At 41.2% G+C, this 22,701-nt stretch overlaps 1 protein-coding gene across 1 annotated transcript in view; it reads left to right on the forward strand.

The window, feature by feature from the left end:
• Positions 1-22,701, forward strand: part of CSMD1 (CUB and Sushi multiple domains 1) — a 1,580,412-nt gene that overhangs the window by 1,534,576 nt on the left and 23,135 nt on the right. The window contains exons 55-62 of the mRNA XM_040643176.1: positions 4,306-4,494; positions 7,153-7,326; positions 8,343-8,525; positions 16,777-16,953; positions 17,468-17,647; positions 20,139-20,312; positions 20,563-20,736; positions 22,295-22,368. Coding sequence (XP_040499110.1) covers positions 4,306-4,494; positions 7,153-7,326; positions 8,343-8,525; positions 16,777-16,953; positions 17,468-17,647; positions 20,139-20,312; positions 20,563-20,736; positions 22,295-22,368 — 1,325 coding nt within the window. The remainder of the gene's footprint in view (positions 1-4,305; positions 4,495-7,152; positions 7,327-8,342; positions 8,526-16,776; positions 16,954-17,467; positions 17,648-20,138; positions 20,313-20,562; positions 20,737-22,294; positions 22,369-22,701) is intronic.

Genomic DNA, 22,701 nt, shown 5'->3' on the forward strand with positions numbered 1-22,701 from the left:
TGAAAACCAGAGATGAAACTCAGAATTGCTTTAGTCAGTTCAGAAGTGATCGAAATTTTCAGATTGTCCTGGTCCAATAACAGGATGGGATCGAATCCACAGCAAACCTATGAAAGTACTGTAGGAGTTTCACTGTCCGGATGACCCAGGGTCCACACTATTAGTGACCATGGCAAGCTTTCCTGCATATTCTGTTACTGCCTCTTACTTTATATTTCTGCAACTTAGGAGAAATGAGTGGTCCAATTTCTATTTTTGAAAAGCTGGAGAAAGTACCTGTGATTGAAATCTGTCGTATCCCTTTGTCATCAGAGAGCTTTTCCAGGAAAACATGCTCATTGCTTTGGGTCACGCACAGAACTGAGGACTTGGGGCAGGTGTTGATTCCAGTACCTGATGAGGGAACAGAGCGGGACAAGCCAGAGACGGTTAATGACGTCGGTGTCTAATGAGATGGTGTGCAGGCAGATGACCAAGCTGACGGGGTGGGTCAGGACTCAGAGTCTGAGGGCTTGGCGGTGCTCCACGGTTTCAGCATACCAGGGGAAAGTGAATCACTCATAGAGACTGATGGTAAAGTAAATCAGATCCAATAATTAGCAATTCACGTTTCAAAAACTGGCGTTCTAATGTTTCATTAGTCAGGTTCTCCACACACTCAGTAATCAGGCTAGGGCGGTATTGGACAAACTGTGTCTGACTGCAGCTGTGTAAGAATAATTCGATAGGACAGGACTGAAAACATCCACAAGCAGATTTAAGCCAATATTAGATAAAAAGGACAGTTAGTACTCAGAAAAGTTTAAAAGGGAATATATTTTTAAAAGTGTAAGTCATAGGATGTGCAATGTTTTTATCTCTATGTTAGCTTGAGTATTTTTTTAAAGATTTTATTTATTTGAGAGAGAGATAGCTAGAGAGAGCACAAGTGGGGAGGGGAGGGAGAAATAGGCTCCCCGCTGAGCAGGGAGGCCAACTTGGGACCTGATCCCAGGACCCTGGGATCATGACCTGAGCCGAAGGTAGATGTTTAATCAACTGAGCCCCCCAGGTGCCCCTACCTCGAGTATTTTTGAAGTTAACTTCTCTAAGAGTAAGGAGTGTATGTAGAGAAGGCTCTTAGTACATAGCTTATAAAATAGTATTGCAAGTTAAGACTCACAGCAGCTACGCTAAAAAAAAGAAAAAGGAAAGGATAGGAAGGGAAGGGAAGGAAAAGAAAAGGAAAAAGAAAAGAAAAGAAAAGAAAAGAAAAGAAAAGAAAAAAGTGGAGGGGGATCCCTTTGGGATTCATGTCACCAAGAAATACTCATCCATTTTTATATATATGCTACATTGGACAGGTACGGGAGTGTAATCCTTACCTAGTTTTAGCGTAACTGTCTCTGTGACCTCGGGCGTGTTACTGATCATTATAGTAATGTCCTACCCTCCCCTCCGACATACTCAAAGGTCCCCATGGAACACATTCTGTGCACCCTCTGGAACCTCTCCAGGCTCAGCCATGTATCTATGGCAGCAGTATTTCTCATTCTTTCTAGCTGATGGAATTCCGCTCTGCACCAGGTGTTTCTACCTGCACCTCAGTGAAAGTGTTGGCTCGTGGTGTGTGGACTGGTGAGGTGTTCAGGCCAGGTGAAGAGCTCCACATTGAGATACCAATGTCTCTCCCATGCATTACCCTCTGCTGGGCACCATGTGGCAAAGTGGACTGTCAGGTTTTCTCAGCAGGTCTGACTTGGTCTGACCCGTCTTCACCGACCTCACTGGTGATTTCACACATGACAAGACGGTTGAAGGAACTTGGTCCTTAAGCTCTGCTGATAGCTCAGGNNTGCCAGTCACGGGGCCTCAGCCTGCCGGATCCTGAGCTGGGGATCCCACACAAATCAGGAGGAAGGATTCAGATGGAGGAGCTGTTTGTGGGGATGGACTGGGCACCCACGAACGCTTCTGGCAGCAGCCTACTTCCCATGTGGCAGAGAACCCCCACACACAGCCCTGACATAGACTGCTTCAGAGCGTCCCCCCCATGGTGGAATAATAAATCAAGTTATTCCTGCCCCCAGCAGATAGATACAGCTGAACCTCCTAGCGAGCCTCCGAAATAAAACAGAAGGGACAGAAGTGGATGCGTCTGACACAGGACTGATTCGATAGAATAAGATAGGAAAGAAAAAAATACGGGCAGGTTTAGGGGGTGTGTAGACACAACTCTTCCAACATAAGGAACAATTCAGTTTTCCCATTGGCACTCACGGACTGTTTATCGTTGTTAAGCATTGTTGCTGCTCACTAATTTAAGGGTGATGCACTAGGTGAAGGAACGGGGAGATGCCTGGGACTCAGCCCTCCAGTGTTCCTTCCAGGTGATTCTGTGCAACCTAAAATCCTAGAGTGGCCACCGGAAATGAGGGCATTCGTGTCTGCCACGCACCTCTCCTCCACCACAGGCAAGAGGGGCCACCAGGGAGAATCCAGCCTGAGGTTTTCAGAGCAGTCAGGCAGGAAACTCAAGTATTCTAAACCCTCTTCCCTGGGGCCCCAGAGCTCGGACAGCATGGCCTCCTCTGGCCTGCGGAGAGAAGGGTGCAGCTGGACCTCATCCTTCCTGCAGCCGTAGCCACCTCACTGCAATGGACTCCCTCTCCTTCGTGCTCTCATCTGCAGCTGGATCCTTCTTTCGAGCTCCGAACCCGTGACGGCCATTGCTTTGTACATCTCCTCCTTCTCATCCACCGCACGAGTAGCCTGTATTGAGGACAGCTGGAGCAAACCATGAAAGTACGAATAAAGAAACACAGGAGCTCAGCGGGGGCAGGGTCCTGTGCAGCACTGGGGATCTGCTGGGCTTCCTGGCAGAGGCGTCCCGGAACCAGCTCAGTGCCGTCTGTGTAGGTGGCCTCCACCCTCATGGCCGAAGACTCCAAAACTGTGTTCTGGACGGTCTCCTGAGAAGAGCATATGCACAAACACAAACACACATCTTTAGCACGCAGGCCAAGGAAACACTAGGCTGCTTATGAAGGTGTAACTAACACTAGGGGCTCTTTCTATCTCCTGGGCTGGACACGCAACTCCAAATGCCAGAATGCACCTGCGCAGGTGTTTTTTCAGGTTATAAAAAATAATTAATCCTTCAAGTATATTAGACTATCTCTAGGTGGGTAAGTCTTGCTATTTCAGTGGGTTTGGTGATAGTTTTATTGTGGGTGTAATGCATTATGCAACCTTACCATTATCTGCCTGTGCTCCATAAACATTTTTTTTTTCCTCAAAGGAACTTGAGTCTTTCTTCTAGAAGCTCAGGGTTGTTCTAGAAAGCATAGAATACTATTTTGCAGCACTAAAAGAGGTCTTTGTAATCCTCGCTTCTGCCCTACACCTTCCTCCTCACTGCAGAGGAAATCAAATGCTCAGAGAGGGTAGAGGATTCGCCCCCAGCCGCTGGGACCCGTGACTGCAGGGACTGCCTGAGAATTAGCTGAACGGCCCCTTTCTGAGCCAGAAATATCTGGAGAGAGCGCAGCTCTCACAGCAGCTGTCTCATTCAATGGTGTGGGGGGTCAAAGCACGGGATAATCAGGGGTATTCTTTCTTTTCCTCTGCACCTGCGGAAGCACATTGCTAATTCCCTCACAGCCGCCAACAGGCATTCAGGCTAATAGAGTGCCATTCAGATTAACCAGAGCATGTCCTGCGTGCACAGCGGACTGTTTCTCTGCGGGGCTGTTTCTAAAGGAGGAAGAGGCTTCAATCAGAGCCTGGCTTGATTTACATTTCTATTAAGTGTTGATGGAAGAATTGTCATTTTTATATGCATTCCTCATGCAGCAGAAATGACTTAAGGCACACACATTGAAGCATTAATTAATACACGTAGGTGGCGGTGGGGGTGATTAATGACTGTGCCACAGACGGCCCTAAAATAGTACACCCGAGTAAAAATATTTAAACGAAACTATCTTGAGCTGGGTTCTATTTTAACATTTTCATCATATAAAAACTTAACCAGGAAAACTATTTTTAGACTTTACATTGAAGTCTCTTCTTAGGAAATAAATAAGGGAAATTAGCCTCACATCGTTGAAATTGCCAGAGGGGCAAATACACGGTTTGACAGCTTTTGAAACGTAACGGCCCAAAGCAGGACGTGAGATTTGTCAAGGGAGAACAGTTTCATGATAAACCTCTGCTGTGATGTTGTCATCCTACAAAATTTCTAACGCCACGAGGAGCGGGTCCTCTTCAGATCTCTTTTGTTTCTAAGTGTATCTAAATAATATGTACCTTTTTTCCCCCTAGTGGTGAACTGCTCGGATCCAGGCTTTGTGGAAAATGCCATTCGTCATGGGCAGCAGAATTTCCCAGAGAGTTTTGAATATGGAATGAGCGTCATGTATCATTGCAAGAAGGGATTTTACCTGTTGGGATCTTCTGCCTTAACCTGCATGGCTAATGGCCTATGGGATCGTTCTTTACCCAAGTGTTTGGGTAAGTGAGGGTTATTTTGGATTCTTGTGGCTCAGAGCTCTTAAGATCACCAAGAGAACAACAACGACAAAATTTTAAGTCTTTACAAATTGTATAAGTTATATGACATCTTTACTGATTGGCCAGAAATCACGAAACACAGCTCAAACTAGTTTAAGGGTCAAAAAAGAGAGGGAACCCTGGCATGTTCTCATACCTGGCTTTGGAAAGAAATGGACCCGAGTGTATTGGGCAGCACTTGGACTCATTCTGTGTCTGTCTCCACTTATTACTGCTTATCTTCTACTTGGACCTGGCAGACACGCCTATCGTACACGGCTCAAACATGGTGGCCAGTGGCCTCAACACCTAGCACCTCTCAGCTTCCCTCTGTCTGGACCAGATTCAAGAATATTGGCAAAGAGCTCTGGTAGGGAGTATCTATCTGTTGACCTAGCATCTATTGCCAGAAGGGTCGAGTAACCTGAGGGACCTAATACAGGTCTCATGAGCAGTTCTGGTACCAAGAGTTAAGACAATAGAAAAGATAGTATCTTGGTAGTATCTTCCTCCTGACCCATATGATTAAATAAGAGGAAGGCAGATTGCCCTAAAGAATGGGGGTAACATTCTGAGCAGACAAAATTATAGATCATCGCTATGGCCCGCCTCAAATGATGATCAGTATTTTTGAGCAAGAAGATTAACAAGAATACATTCTTCCCTAAATAGCTATAGTCTTACCTGCTTTTAACTTGAAAAAGCATGTTGTCCTTTAGCTTAAAGACACCATCTTATTACCACAGTGTGACAGTTTAGGAAAAGGGGTGACTCTCCTTCACCTTTTAAAAATCATTCAGAAACAAAACAATCCATAAAATAAAAATCCTTCTTTGTATTCATTTTGGGTGCATAAAGAATGTGGGAAATGACAATTACATTTTAAATTGAATTTACTGAAAAAAAAGTGGTAATCTATCTTACCTCTTACAATTGCAGTGTTGTTGGTACATTTTCAGAATAAATTCATCCTGGAGAATTGTTTCCCTGTCATTCAGTGTCCCACATAACCCCTCCCAATCTACATGCAAACTTGTCTCAAATTGTAATTTTAACAATATAATTAATTTCTAGGGGGAAAGAGTGACTTCTTTCAAAAGCAAATGCACAGCCTCATATGATCAAAAACACATCTGTAAATGTATTAGAATCTTCATCAAATTTTATCTGCTTTCTGGTTTTCTAGGCCTTCACTCGTGGGAATTTTTCAGAGAAATTAGTTTTTCTTTCTTTGTCTCCCCAAACATTTCTTTTGCGTATTCCCGGGCTGATGTGAGACTTCCATTAGTTTTTCTAATGATGCCAGTGTGCTCCGAATCTGCAGGAACTAGGCTGTAAGTGACTCTCGTTCTCCTGGTTCCCACCACTTGTTGTCCTTAACAACTGGAATTACCATGCATCTGGGAACACAGGTTCTCAGAGGAGCCGTTTGCTCGTACTTGCTCCGGAGTGGCCAAGCTTCATCACTAGTTTTGCTGTTATGCTTTCACTGATTTTTTTTTTCTCTCTCTCTTAATTTCACCTGGAACTGGATATTTACCAACCACTTACTGACTTGGCTCTAATTAGCTTCCTTTTAGGACTCGGTCAGGTAAAATCTTGTTCACCAATGAACAGATATCAGTGTAAGACCAGATCAGTCTAAGGGCTAATGTGACTCACGGGGATGCTCAGTGCCTTTCCACTTTCTGAACCTACATCTCTGGTTGAGATCACTTTTGGGTTAACAGTGATCACATGCAAGTAGTCTAGGCTGTTAAATCAGGGGCCTTGAATAGTCTGTTGGGAGCCTGAGTCCAGTCAGCTCTTTGCACGTAAAGCAACATTTGCCCATCATAAACCCTAATTTGGGACCTTATGGAAAAGGAGAGATAAATCTCCATGGCCCTACCTTAATCTGGATTCCAGAATTTTCCTCTTTGAAAGATAATTTATGATTAGATTATAGGCCTGATTTGGCATGATTTTAAAGAAATGAATGGGAATACTGCGATTATTTTATAGAGTAACTTGAGGAAAAATTTAATCACTAATTTTTTAATTATTATTATTTATTATTATTATTACTTAAACATTTTAAACTGCCACCTGATCAAAGAAAAATTGTTAGAAGGGTCATCATAGATCCATGAACTGGAAGAGTACACAGATATGACAGAGTTTGGAGCCAAGCAAGTATATAATTGTCATATTAACTGAAGAGATAATGGAACTCATTTCCATGAATCTATGTAATTTCTAACTTTTTGTGTCATACTGCTTTTTTGGATTACAGTTAAGGATGCATGGAAAAAAAAATGTAGGTAAAGTGACTTTCTCTTTGAAAGCCTAGCCGTAGATTTCTATCTTAAGCAAAACTACCTCAAGATAAAATGAAACAAAAACAAACATCACTGACAGACCCTCTTCTTGTCTTCAGTAATATATGAGTATCTAAGGTGGGGGAGTGTTACCTGGAAAATTATATTTGTTATCCATTGTGGGCTGCAGGAATTTTCCAGTATGTTTAGCTGCTTTTCATTAATAGGTGATGTTTGTATGGGCGTTGGTGTGGGAGACCTATCAAGACAAACAGTTCAACAGAACTGATGTATTCACTTATTGAAATTTTTCCTTCAGCCATATCATGTGGCCACCCAGGGGTTCCTGCTAACGCTATCCTAACTGGAGAGCTGTTTACGTATGGTGCCGTAGTTCGCTATGCATGCAAAGGGAGCCGGGATCTTGTAGGCAACAGCACTCGAGTTTGTCAAGAGGACAGTCACTGGAGCGGAACGCTACCCCACTGTACAGGTGAGGAATGACGCCATTAGATAGTGATCTGAAGGGTATAACAGTACATCATTTGAAGCTAGCATTCCATGTCCAGCCGGATACACCAGCGTTCTACGTGGTCACCTTCATCTTCATCAATACCTTTGAGCACCAGTCACTTCACACTTCCTCCTGTGGGAGTCCTGGGTTCTTCATCACCCTGGCCAAGAGGCCTGCCTCCCTTCATTCAGTTTGTCCCTGTCCGTTCTTAATTCCTTGTCCGTGCTTCCTCTGAATTCTTCCACGTCTTTCCTGTCTCAGGAATTGATAAGTACATTGACACCCTTTGAAAAAAAAAAGTCTTAATTTTTTCATAGATAGTTCTTCAATAAATAAGAGTCAGTGAATCAACAACTCTGGATGTAATTGAGAAGAATCAAACCTCTCATTTGGTTGTTTGCTATCCAATACACTTTAACCCTATTTTGCTTTTATTATCCATACTGATGCAGTAGATACACCCTGCGTCCCTTATTCCCAGAATTTTATTTCTTCCAGAGAGTATCATTTTTTGTCATCCACGTATTTGGATAAGCTCGTTTGTGTTTAGTTATACAGAAACAATTTCTTCATGTTTTTCACTTTTGCGCTATGATAAAGAAAGTCTTCCTCACAAGATTTCCAGAATGCAGCGTGACTGTAACACATTCAAGTACCTTTCATTCTGGGGTGTCTGGGTGGCTTAGTCTGTCAAGGGGCTGACTCTTGGTTCCCACTCAGGTCGTGATCTCACGGGTCATGGGAGCAGGCCCCACCAAGAGCCCCTCTTTGGCTCCGTGCTTAGCAGGGAGTCTGCTTGAAGAATCTCGCCCTCTGCCCCTCCAGGCCACTTCCTCCCCACTTTCGCGCTTATGAGTTCTCTCCCTTTCTCTCTCAAATAAATAAATCTGAGGAAATAAGTACATGAGTAACTTTTCATTCTTCTTAAACATAACAGCTCTGTTATAAACTAGTCTAATGACATGTGTTTCACCATATGTGTTTGTGTTCAATAGGAAATGACCCTGGATTTTGTGGTGATCCCGGGACCCCAGCACATGGGTCCCGGCTTGGGGACGAACTCAAGGCCAAGAGCCTTCTCCGCTTCTCCTGTGAAATGGGTTACCAGCTGAGGGGCTCTCCTGAGCGGACATGTTTGCTCAATGGCTCGTGGTCAGGACTGCAGCCCGTGTGTGAAGGTGAGTACATTCAAGTCATAAAGTCAACCTTACAGATGGAACAATGTATTTCATTCTAAAATGACTGGTACCATTTCCACAGAAATCCTACAGACTGAACTTTTGTATCATTAAACTACTTTCTCCCAAAATGTATAAGAGAATCATCAGAACTCATGACTGGGTACATGGAGATATCCTGTCTATTCAAAAGATCATCTAACACAGATCCTTACCTTTTGAACATTTATAACCTAGAAGAGGTTTCTGATCTAATAATAATTTCTACGTGATTTGGTGGTGTTTTGTGGTTGCTGGTGGTGAAAAACTGATAAAAAAGAACAGTGAGTAGAAGGAGTGTAAATCGCTGAAGGGAATTTCTGCAGGCTGGGATATGCTTCACTTCCCATGTTATTTCCAGTCTATTGGTGACCCTTGCCCAAAACCTAGGGTGATTCTCTGTGTAATACTTTGGAGTGAATATATTTTATTTTAATATTTGAGAAGCATAAGAGGACATGGTGGGATACCTCAGTAATAACAGTAGAAGACCATGAATACTTTACCCTGTCATGGATTGGCAATGCTTGCCATAAGCAAAGGTGTCATGAGATACCATGAATTTGTTTAGAGTTTAAAAAGGAACTGATTTAACAGATAACTGGATTAAGAAGCTGTGGTCCATATATACAATGGAATATTACTCAGCTGTCAGAAAGAACAAGTTCTTAACATTTGCTGCAACATGGACGGCACTGGAGGAGATAATGCTAAGTGAAATAAGTCAAGCAGAGAAAGACAATTATCATATGATTTCTCTCATCTATGGAACATAAGAACTAGGATGATCGGTAGGGGAAGAAAGGGATAAAGAAAGGGGGTAATCAGAAGGGGGAATGAAGCATGAGAGACTATGGACTCTGAGAAACAAACTGAGGGCTTCAGAGGGGAGGAGGGAGGGGGAATGGGATAGACTGGTGATGGGTAGTAAGGAGGGCACGTACTGCATGGTGCACTGGGTGTTATACGCAACTAATGAATCATCAAACTTTACATCAGAAACCAGGGATGTAGTGTGTGGTGACTAACATAATATAATAAAAATTTTTTTTAAATAAAAAAATAAAGGGGTAGTAGTAGGCTAGTTCAGTGGGATATTTTCCCCAAAGTTGTAGATTTCCATCCACTGGCCAGTGAGAATAAAACGTGCTTTCTATTTATTTCTAACCAAGGTTAAAGTAGTAACATATAATTTTGCATTGTACTTTATAACCTTTTGAAATAATTTTAAATCTTCAATAATCAGGGTTGCAGCCTGATATTTTTTCCTGAACATTAATAATGTAAATGAATCACTAAAATGTTTACTACAAAGATGCTTCCAACAAAACATATTTAAAGAAGCAGAATAAAGTGTTGTAAACTTGGAGCCTAATTTTTCGGCTTCCTCATTTTCTCATTTTTAGATTGATCAATAAAAGAGGATTATTATACAATAGGGAGTATTATCCGTGAGGTAGTATCACCTAAATTTTATTTATTTGTATTCCACCTTTATCATTTTTTCCCCATCTTATGAAAGCGCAATAGTACCTAGTCTATAGTGCTAAACAAATGTTGGATGTTACCGTTGTATACTATCAAAGATGCTTGGCTGAAGTTGGGGGTGCAAAATATACATTTTTCAAAGCATGTAATTATGGTAGCTCTCAGGGGCTGGGTTTGAAGGCCGGAAGTGCGAGCCACCAACTCACACTGCATTTACATTAGTGTGCCTTCAATGTCAGGTTATAACCAGAAAGCAGAATCACAGAGGTGGGGTAGAAGAGCCCAGGACAGGAGGGCCAGCTTGTTTGTGATGTATTAATTTTCTAATGCAGGTGTTGGGAAACTTTTTCTGCAAAGGGCCCCTTGGTAAATATTTGACACTCGGTGGGCCGTGTGATTTCTGCTGTAATTACTCAGTTCTGCTGTTGAGACAATGCATGTTCCAATAAAGTTTTATAAAAATTAAAAAAAGGAACTGATTTAGAATTCAGACAGATAAGACTTAAATGTTAGAAATAGTTAGCATGCAAACTTCTCAATTACTTAACGTTCCAGTCCAAGATGGTTACACAAAATAAATATCCATTTTTACATGTCCGAAACACTTTCTATATAAGTTGACCAATTTGAATAAACTCATGCAATATTAATACCAGAAATATAAATCAAGTTTTCTTAATCTTCACTTTCTCTACTCTACTGTGCCATCTCTACTTGTACCTGTCTCTCACTTTATTGTATGTACTATATAGAACAATAGAAATTAATATATGTATATAATCTAACTATAGTGTATGCAGAATACAATATTTATAATCTCAAAAATCATATATAAATAATATAATCATATATATGAAAATATATATACATATCTTATACATGTGCATATATATATATGTATATATATATGTATATATGTATATATTCTCATCTGAATGGAAAATTATCTTGGAGATAGCTACACCTAGATAGAGATATACTTATATATAATAATCCAAGGTAATTTTTGACTCTGAGTCAACCCCTAACAATCAAGTTACTGTAAATTTTAAGGTTAGGCCCTGTAGAAGTTGGCTTAAATCAAACATGACTGAATAGTAGTGGCGGGATGTCACTGCCACTGTGAGTTGCAGAATGATGCCTTTTTATTGAATGAAATATGTGACTCTAAATTAGTAGACTTTTTCTTACTCAGATACCATTTTCTCAGTTTCCACCCCTTTTGTAGAGTTTGAATATTAAAATGTGCATGCTAGCATCTCTTTTTCACTAAAATCAGAGAGTTTTCTATTCTATAATATGGTACCTCAAAGTTATACCTGACTTTTGTAACCTACATTTACACCCCATCTAAACTTTTCCCTCTGTACTATACCCGGGGAATTGCTGGTCCAGAATATATTTAAATATTATGAAAATTAAATAAGAGCTCCACTTCACTCCATCACATGTTGAATAACAATAGGCTAGCCTTCTTACTGAGGACAACTATAAAACAATAAGATATATGAGACAATTATCTTGTTAAACAACAAACAGTGCATGACTATGTTCCTTAGGAGAAATCAAAGAGGTGAGCCCATAATTCCCCCATCATTCTCTATATTTTTCTTACTGTGTAGTTGGAAAGTGCAATCCAGGTGGTATGGTGGCTTGGTGAGGTGATGCAATAAAAATTATTCTAGGCTACTGAAGTAGAACTTGCAGAACAGGGAATCTGAGAAGGGCCAGCTGAGAATGGGACAACCCCATATGTGTGGTGGGCATTCACGGGCTGAGGGCCAGACAGACAAGCATGGGTGAGACCCAGTGATTTAATGACCTTTTGCTACAGAATTGAGATGGACCATGATATTAGAGGTCATACCCTACTGAGAAACGCTGGACATCTGGCCAGTCAGAAATTTTACTGTGTACTTAGGACATTTCACTGATGCCCAGAAAACTCCATGCATTATGAATATGTACCACTCCCTAAAATAAGTGGAACATGCTAGAACTAAGAGCAAAAACATGGTAGGACTAAGTCTGAATAGATCTCCTCTAACAGAGAATGAAACCCATGGCAGGACCCCAAAGATCTACAACTAATTTAAAAGTCCACGAGAATAAACCCCAGCACCTTTTGAAGGAATGTCATAATCCAGGCAACATTTTGTTCACAATGTCCAGCATACAATAAAAAAATACTACATATGGAGACCTCAGAATGATATGATCCATAGTCAAACAAACAAAAACAATAGAATTAGAATCTGATCTTGAGATCCTGATCCTGAGATGACCCAAATGTTGAAAATAATGAACAAGGATTTGAAGCAGCTATTTAAAATATCTTCACGGACTTAATGTTAGAGTCATAAGCAGGGAATTTCAACAGGGAAATGAAAATAATAAAAACAAAATCAGATGGAAACTCTGGAATTGAAAAATACAGTATCTGATATAAAAACTTTTCTAGATGAGTTTAGCAGATTAAAAATGTCAGAAGGGTCAGTTAACATGAAAACAGACCAATGAAAATTACCCAATCTGAAAACAGAAGGGGGAAAAAAAAGAACGGCCCACCTAATTTCCTATGGGATAATGCCAACTAGTTTAACATACCTGTAATTGGAGTTTTAGAAGAAAAACAACAGAGAAAGAATGGGGCAAAAAAAAAAAAAAAGGTTGAAAAATAATTTGTTAAAAGTTAACCAAATTGGGTGCCTGAGTGGCTCAGCTTGTTAAGCAGCCAACTCTTGATTTTGGCTCAGGTCATGATCTCAAGGTTGTGAGTCTGAGGCCCATGTTGGGCTCCATGCTGGGAGCCTGCTTAGGATTCTCTTTCTCCCTCTCCCTCTGCCCCTCCACATTCCCCCACAAAAAAGAAAGAAGAAAGAAAGAAAGAAAGAAAGAAAGAAAGAAAGAAAGAAAGAAAGAAAGAAAGAAAGAAAGAGGGAGAAAGAAAGAAAGAAAGAAAGAAAGAAAGAAAGAAAGGAAGGAAGGAAGGAAGGAAGGAAGGAAGGAAGGAAGGAAGGAAGGAAGGAAGGAAGGAAGGAAGAAATTAACCAAATTTGTTGGGAAAGTATATCTCCCAAAAGCAGAACAAACCTCACTTAAATACATCCGTATTCTATTAAGAATGGTCATTCACTTGGGACTGTACATTCTATAACAGGTTTACCGATATAAAAAGCACTTTACTTTGCACATTTAAAGGTGAAATAAATTAAAACAGTTGAGAGTGAGTGATGTTTTTCCATAGAAATCTCCCTTTGGTACTATGATATAACACCACGAGTTCTATTCCCGCTAAAAATAAATGAATTCATTTATTTGATTGGGAGAGCTTAATTGGATTTCGCTTCATAATACACCTAACTCAGACAATACAAATATTTTTAGAATGGCATTTGTTTATCTAAAGTTAGAAATTTAAGCGTTTCTTATAAAATCCTTAGAAACTTGGCCGTTAAAATCTGTGTACAGAAAGAAGTGGAAATATTTCAATATGGCAAGTATTTCTCAAATATGCTATTCCCCACAAAATTGACTACCTCCGAACCTGCATTGCCCAGAAATCATGGGAATTTGAGTAAGTAACGGTATCATTTACTCTCACTATAATAACAAATGATGGGAACAAATATATGCCTAATCCTACATCCGCCCCAACACACATGTTTAAAAATTTTTGGACATTCTGAAGCTTTCTATTTTTTTCTCACTTGTTATCATAGGTTTGGATATTTGGGGCACATATTATTCTCTACAGAAAAGGGGGTTCCAGTGACTTTTGCATTTCCACCAATGTTAGCCATGACCATGTATTCAGTCCACTGAGAGCATCTTCCTCCTGATGAATCACCTTTTCTGAATCTATCAAAAGCCTTTAGAGCCTGATGGGACATTTGAATAAATGGTAAAAAGAAAAAAAAAAGGTTCATGAAACACAAAATAAAAATATTTTAAAAACTCTTAAACATCAGAGAACTTATATTTCTAACATATTTCCATGATTTCAGATCTTTGTTAGCAATCCACTCTTTTAATTATAGACTCATTGACTGAACTGTTCAAATGGATGTATCTTAGGAACCTGCTTAAATATAACTATATCATTGGTTTTAGTTGCCCCAGGCAACTCTTTTTTTTTTTTTTAAGATTTTATTTATTTATTCGACAGGATAGAGACAGCCAGCTAGAGAGGGAACACAAGCAGGGGGAGTGGGAGAGGAAGAAGCAGGCTCATAGCGGAGGAGCCTGATGTGGGGCTCGATCCCATAATGCCAGGATCACGCCGCCCCAGGCAACTCTTAATCCTCTTTCCCATGAGACTGTGATAAAGCCTACATTTTATCCAGGTACTAGATGTGTGATGACAGTGATTATAACGAAAATGACAATGCATCAGCTACCATGTATTATGTTACTACTGCTAAGATGCCAGATTGCGTTCTATGCATTTTGCATGCAATATGTTTCATCTTACAACAACTGAGAGCAATTACCTTTCTTATACCCATTTTATAGTGAAGACACTACATGTCAAGAACTTGATTTGATCATTCACATTTACTTAAGTTGTGTGATCAGACTCAAACCCAAAACTAATATTCAACTCAATTTAACAGCCATAATCAAAATATAGCATGCTACGTGAACAGTATTGGTATCTGTAGGCAATAAAGTGTATTTGGTGTAAGTATAATGCTCTTTTATTATAGATCAAGTAAAAGAAAATGATTTTTTACTGAAAGGAGTCACATTAATCAAATGTACTTGAAAAGAAAAGTATTTAAAAAGTTTTAACTTTTTACTTATACAAAAATCTTGTTTCCCTTCTGCTGACTATAAATGTAAGCTCATGTTTTCCCTTAGGAGGCTCTCCTATATCATGATAGAATTCATGTGAACACAGACATATCGAAGCTAATTTCTAGTCTTCATCTTCATGGGCATACCATCAGTGAAAGTGTCCCTATCGTGAAAAAAAAAGAAAAAGTTAACCATGAATTTGATTTTGTAGAACACAGTATTTGAGGGACTTTCTAAACATTAGGATGGCATTATCATGAAGGGTATTTTCTTACTCACAACATAGCTGTCTATAAATTAAGTTGAATATGTTCACCAATCTCTTGTTTCATTTTAGCATTAGCCTTCAGAGGTGACTTTTAATAATTGCTACACAGGTTTTAATAGCAGATATGATTAGAATAAAATATGAGAACTTGGTTGTTTGTTGGTTTGCTAAGTTATGAATTAGATCTATACAATTCTCTTTTTTGTCAGGCTTTCCATTAGTACATATACACAATAACCGTCACGTACTCAATGATGAACGAGTGTTTGTTGAATGAATGAGTAATTGTCTTGAAGAGTCCAGCCTCTTGGCATTTTTGCAATATGGCATCTTAACTGATGTTACAGCCATCACAGAACTTTTGAGCTTTAGAGAATGTTAAGTGTCATCCACTTCACGATTGGTAAATAGATCCCATCTCAAATGACATCCAGAAAACTGCTGAAAGATCTGTGCGAGGAAGGGTAGCAGATTCATCAGAGAAAAAGGGTTGTGACGGAGTGGTTATGCCTGTCATGGGCACGGGTGGAGAAGCACCAGCACGCATGCGTTGTGTTTGCCAAACACGATCTACTCCAATGTGAAGGTCAGCGCATTTTCTGGTGCGATATGATAAGTGATTCCCTAAATGTCTGTTACAGTGGCTCTTCTATGCTATGCACATTTTTTGTCTGTTTTCTTCCCTACTTTTAAGAAGAGTCTGTCTTTGAAAGTGGAACAACTAAAGAGGCAAGAGCATTTGTAAATATTTTGGTCATTCTCAGAAATGGTCTCAGGATACATTCCTGTTATTAAAATCCAGCCAGAGGTCACATTCTTTCTACGTCTGCCAGCTGCACATTGTGTGAGAGGGCTAGGGAGAAAAAGTTAACATTCTGTGATAAATAGACAGCACAAAAGGCAAAAAAAACCCCTTATTCTGGGTTAAAATCATCACTTTGATACACACCCAGCAGCTGCTGAGCTTGCTTTGCTGACTACGGAATGTGCGAGGGGCACACGTGGAGTGTAGACCTGTTGCCCTGCCCATTGTTAGTCGGCGTCTCAATGTCTGTACATGGAATTGATTTCATCTGGAGAGAAGTGGAGAGAGCAGCCACGCCAAGGCCAATTCACACGGCTGCCGTTAGATGGGGTAATACTGAGGAGACCATTTACCAGGCAGTTTAAGCAACCTCATTCATATTCCTCAGGCGTCCCTTATATTCCAACATGAATTATCCTACAGTTGTGAAATATGACCTGATTTGTCCAGAATAAAAAAAGAAATCAGCTATTACATGAAGGGAGGCCCTTCTGAGTTGCTATTACCATATAGATCTTTTTTAAAAAATCATTTTTTGTATTATAAACATGTTAAATATCAAAGTAGCAAGGCTTTGAATTTTCAATGCTTTAACTCGTCTTTTAATTTGTTTTGAAGTAATGTACTTTAGGAAGAATAATATGAAAATACAATTTTCACATTTGTAACTCATTGAGAAAATAACAGTATGAATCATAAAGTAAAATACATATTAGACATCTTCCATAGTAGTAGATCCTATTTTTAAAAAATGAATAAATATGTCATCTATTACACAGTTGACCTTTGGTCTGTGGCATTAATCATTTTGGTAGCAGCTCACTCTCCTTGTGTGTCCTTGTCCCTCATAGCTGTGTCCTGTGGAAATCCCGGCACGCCCACCAATGGCATGATTGTCAGCAGCGATGGCATCCTGTTCTCCAGCTCGGTCATCTATGCCTGCTGGGAAGGCTACAAGACCTCAGGGCTCACAACGCGGCACTGCACCGCCAACGGGACCTGGACAGGCACAGCCCCTGACTGTACAGGTTAGTGACGGCTGTCGTGTGCACCCGAGGCCATGACCATGACATCTAGTTGACTGAGGAAGAACTCACTTACTCTATAAAGTATTTTATTGATCTGTAATTCATAGAGAAAAAAAATATGCATATATTTGATATGATGATTCTATTTATTAGATTGTTTTAGATTGTTCTTCACTTTCTAATTTATATGGTTGACGCTATTTCCAATGGCCAGTTCGGTTGGACATTGTAAGACTGGGTCCAAAAAAAAGGTGAGGTTTGTCCTCTCTGTAGCCTATTTATTTTGCAGGGAAATAAGACAAGTGTTTAATTCTCTGATGACATTCCAAACACACTGTCTCCTGACAGCCGATCAGTAGCGTCGTCAAACAGGGCAGTGTTGCTGTAACAATTTTCTACATCATCATTTTGAATAGCAGCTTAAGGGGAGTAACTTGAATGGAAGTCATAACTAAGTCATTGAATGGTAATTTTGTATTTTTCTAATGCTTTTTTGTTGTCTCCTGCTCATTAGTTATAAGTTGTGGGGACCCAGGTACACTGGCAAATGGCATCCAGTTTGGGACGGATTTCACCTTCAATAAGACCGTGAGCTATCAGTGTGACCCCGGCTATCTCATGGAGCCCATCACGTCATCCACCATCCGTTGTACCAAAGACAGTACGTGGAATAACAGCAAACCAGTCTGCAAAGGTGTGTGCCATTACTTTTTTGGTCTTATTCACACACACAGAAGTGTTTATAGAATTACATTTTGCTATATTCACAAGCAATTCTGTAGTCCTTCTATGTACTAGGAATTCTTGTAAACTCATTGGCAAATAAAAATCACTTCATTTTTTTCGTACATTAATCTCAGTTTTATAGATGTGAAAATCAACTTGCAGAGAGAGTTAGTAAATGGCTCAGGACACAAATCAGGAACAGGAGATGCTGGGACTCAGACAACAAGCATGCTATCTCTAATTCTGGTGTTTTTGGTGTTGTTATTGTTTGTTTGTTTACGATTTTATTTCTTTATTTGAAAGAGAGAGAGATAGAGAGCATGCTCAGTGGGGAAAGGGAGAAGCCGGCTTCCCCGCTGAGCAGGGAGTCCCATGCAGGACTCCATCCCAGGACCCTGAGATCATGACCTGAGCTGAAGGCAGACACTTCACCGACTGAGCCCCTATGTCTGTGTTTTAAATGCCAGTGCTTTCCTCTCTTGGTACACATGTTAACCGCAGCTATATTAAGACTTATGGCAGGTACAATAGGGAAGTGTAATTATAAGACTTTCAAGCCAGCTTAGAGAGAGGAGCCAGTCACCAAATAAGGCCGAGAACATTGGTACCATGATGTTCTGGGGGGTCTGGCAGCTGGGACCAAAGCCGCCACAGGAATATGGAGGTGGTATGACAACACTTATGACTCGTGTGGTTGGACTTTCCAGGGAGAGCAGGGCAGGCTGAGGCCAGTCTAGAGGCCTGAGTGAAGGGGCAGCGGGGTGGGCTCTAATGGTGAGAAAGGAATGGAGCCAGTGGAAGTTGTCCAAAGGCAGGGGTCTGCATGGTTAGAACCCCTCTGCCATCACCTCTGGGAGCGCACGCAGGCTTTCTTCTCAGCTGGGCCATGAGCGTGGCTGACCCCAAACAAAAAGGCAGTGCCTGGCTCATTGTCAGCCTAGGATCACAGATAGTTCTGCGGGAGTTCCGTACTGGACTCTGGGCAGTGGTAGTGAGGAAGGTGTTGTCCTCGTTGGGTTCTGAGAGACAGATGGGGCTTGGGTCTTGCTTGGACAGCTTCGTGTGAGGCCTCAGTGAGCGTTCCATGCTCAAGCACACGGCTTCCTCTCCCTTCTCATGCGGGCATGTTCTGGGACCATGTTTCCCTCCCACCAGGGGGAAAGGGTCACCATGTCTCCTGTGCTTCCAGCTGACATCATTAACGTTGCACCTGCTGCAAAGCCGCATTAGCTAATGTTCACTGCAACTCACACAGTAGTGTCAGGAGGGGTCTAGTCATCGGAGCACGTTGAAGACAGCGGCCAATAAAATGGTCTGGCCTCTGGGACATCATGTGTTTTTGTCGACTTCTGTTTCCCTCTTTAATAGTCAGTGCAGTTGTCGTTACCTTTGTGGCCAACCAGGCCCTTCCAGATGAGACCACAGTCCCCCTCTGAACCTGTTTAGGCTCAACCCGTCCTGTGTGGGACCACATGGCTCAATACTGTTCCTGCCTGGAGGACTGTCCACTTGCTATCCCCTGTCCCGAGTGTGTGTTCCCCGACACTCCCATGTGCATTCTCAGACGTGTTGGTTGAAAACATGCCTAAGATGAAGGGCTGGAGAAAGGCCCGTTTCCAACCTGCTGGGTGTGTACCTGTATGTGTGTGTGACTGTGTCTTCCTCACATGAGAGTGCGTGGGTGTGAGTACGCACGAGAAAACACAGGTGAGGACGTCTCTACGGCCGAGTCCCTTCTCCTGCTGCCTTCTGTCACTGGCACACCTCCAGTGTGGGAAATCCAGAAAGCTCTTGGGTCTCCCAGGAAGGTGTGTCCACAGTGGTTCTGCAAGAGCCGATCATCCGTGGCAACTGTGTCCATGCTCTGCAGCCCCATGCAACGTAAACGTCAGGCACAGGGATGCTGTAAAACACTGGCAAGGAGTATTTCACAGAACCTTTGCAACCAAGCAACGGCTTGGTTTTTAATGATTCAGCAAATGGATCGACAGTCTATGTCTTCTAGATATTATATGCTATCTTTAAATGTAAAATAATACGGATAGTTTACCATCCGTATACATAAACCAGAAGGTTGGACTCACATCATATGAGCAAGCACTGATTTGATTTGTCCTCAGGAACCACCATGAAAAGACATCTATTGCATGAGAGTATCTCTTCCTTTCTTGGCCTTATATGTATCGAGAATGTCATGTTCAATCGTGCTTTCTTTTGCAGTGTGATATGCTGTGACTTCCCTTTGCTTTTATGTACTTGATCCGAATTAATGAAGAAATACTGGAGAGAAGTTTTATTATTTTGGTTTGTTCTCTTCCTCGATAATCCTTTTATTAAAAGAAAACAACCATATGTAGATGTCATTTGTAATTCGGGTGAAATGAAAATGTGGGTCCTGTGAGTTTTACAGTTGGGGTGGAGGCCCTGGATGTTCAATCTCGTTTGTTCTTTGGAAACAGCTGTCATGTGTGGTCAGCCTCCTCAAGTGCCACATGGAAAAGTGGAGGGAGCGGATTTCCACTGGGGTGCCAGCATAAGTTACAGCTGTGTGGACGGCTTCCAGCCCTCTCACTCCGCCATCCTCTCCTGCGAAGGCCACGGCGTGTGGAAAGGAGAGGTCCCCCAGTGCCTGCGTAAGTCCTCCAGCAATGTTCGGTTCTGGGGTCCCGCTGCACTGGACACATGTGAGCCCAATCAGCTCCCAGTCATTGCTAGCCACACTGCAGGAGGCAGAGGCTCACATTTGAGGCTTCCCTGCTCAAGGCAGGTTGATGGGTTTAATAGTTACACCCAAAGATTTTTCAGATGCTCGTTACACAAGGTGGAGGGTCAACCTGACCCAGCGGTGCATACCGCCAGCTGACTGTTGGTTGTCTTCCACAGCTGTGTTCTGCGGAGACCCAGGCACCCCTGCAGAGGGGCGGCTCAGTGGCAAAAGCTTCACCTATAAGTCGGAAGTCTTCTTCCAGTGCAAATCTCCCTTCATACTGGTGGGATCTTCCAGAAGAACCTGCCAGGCGGACGGCACATGGAGTGGCACGCAGCCCACCTGCATCGGTAAGAACTGCAAAACAGCCCTGATGGTGCTTGGGGATGAGGACATTCTCTGAAATCCAAACACTTGTGGGTCCACAGATAATGTTCCATAGATCATTCTCTGTGGAAGCACTCGTCAGCTACTCTGCTTAAATCGTGCAGACCAAATTTGGAGTTGAAGTTAAGAGGATATTAAAACGACTGCCAGATGTTTTTCTCTCATTTCCGTGTCCCCACCTCAGCTGGCAGGTGCATCCTTGCTGGGGAAGATAGCGTTGTAGAGGATCCCATTACTAATGCCCCACTCCAAAATGGCCGTCACCCAAAAGACAGCAGGGCTGTTGCTTGGCGGCCATCCCCTTGGTGCCCATCTCGTGCAAGTGTCCTCCCCGCCCCGAGCCACCCACGCTAGCAGTGCTGCTTGAGTGGGGCACGTATGTTCTGGTGACCTGAGAATATGATGATGAACCTTGCAAGTCAGAAGATGCTTTCCATATGACTTAAACCTTGCATTTTTAGGTTGAATTTCTGTCTCATGGAAAGGATTCAGATACAAGTTGTATTTGTCAAAAGTCAAATTATTAGTGGCACAGATGCCAGAACAGTTCATTTCCATTAAGAGCAATTTTCTTCAGACATCACTGTTGCAGACTCAAGTTTAAGTTCATGGATTAATTTTTTTTCACCCAGATGTACTGAGATGAAGAGTAGATGTTCTGCATATTTGCAGGAAATAATGATCTATAGTCTTCGTTATTTTCTAAGGAATGGAATGATTTCTCCTTAAAAACAAAGGTGTTCAGAAATAATTTCATTGAAGCACTGTTTGTTTTTAATAAGAATCACGTTCACTGCTGTTTCATTTAAACTGTGGCTATACGCTTGCTATCTCTATCCTAAGAAACAGTGTTCTTCCCTCCCATAGGTTAGTTTCTCTTGAAAACAAATGTTGCAAGTTAGCTATGTTGTTTTCATACTAGCAGCTAGAGAGCAGCAAATAATAAAGCTGCATGCTCCTCATTGCTTAAGTCGTACAATTTTGGGGGGGGAAAATGTGGGTCTACCATGTGCCTCAATTTTGAAGCATTCAATGCATTTCTCATTTGGAAGTCTCAAAGAAAATTAATTCAAGAAGTTTGCAATAATGTAATGGATGACTAAAAGAGATGGCCATTAGTTGAATCCTTAAGAACCAAGGGATTATAATAATTATCGAAGAGAGTGTATCAGTAATCAGCCAATATAGTATGTTCGACCAGAAAATGGGAAAGAATGTTCATTCCGATACAGAAAATAATATACAGAGCAGTTTAGAATCTCGTAAAGGACTAAGGAGTAATATCTTAAAGAAGTGTGAAAGGAAGATGAAAAGAGCAATTTAATTTTTAACTTTCATGCAAAACATCTTACACATTTGTTGAAACAGAATTTTCTCAATTTTGTAAGACCTTTTAGTAAAAATATTCAATTCTTATAGTAACTGTATCTGGCACTCGTGTTTTTTCTTTCTTTCTTTCTTTCTTTCTTTCTTTCTTTCTTTTTCTTTTTTCTTTTTTTTTTTTTCCTATGTGAACTTCAGATCCTGCTCATAATACCTGCCCAGACCCTGGTACTCCACACTTTGGGATACAAAATAGCTCCAGAGGATATGAGGTATTCCATTTTTATTTTACCATGTTTCTAAGTATAAAATAGAATTGATGCTTGAACATACGTGTGTGTTTTTATGCACCTGTCTGATTCATGGTGTATTTCTGAAATAAATACATTCAGAGTGGATTTCTGCATGATATTTTAACTGTCAAAATTGGGATAACTGGATGTATTTTCATTCACACGGTAGCAATTGCCATATTAATTTCTATTTGAAAGTATGCGTAATTGGATGCTTTTTGTCTGCTGACATGGCAATTCTCAAATCAGAGTGACTGGTCACTGAATAGCTACACAGAAAGAGACCCTGCCTAGTGACCTGATATAATAGGA

Source organism: Ursus maritimus, unplaced genomic scaffold (assembly GCF_017311325.1).
Source record: "Ursus maritimus isolate PB19 unplaced genomic scaffold, ASM1731132v1 scaffold_28, whole genome shotgun sequence".
Lineage (NCBI taxonomy): Eukaryota > Metazoa > Chordata > Mammalia > Carnivora > Ursidae > Ursus > Ursus maritimus.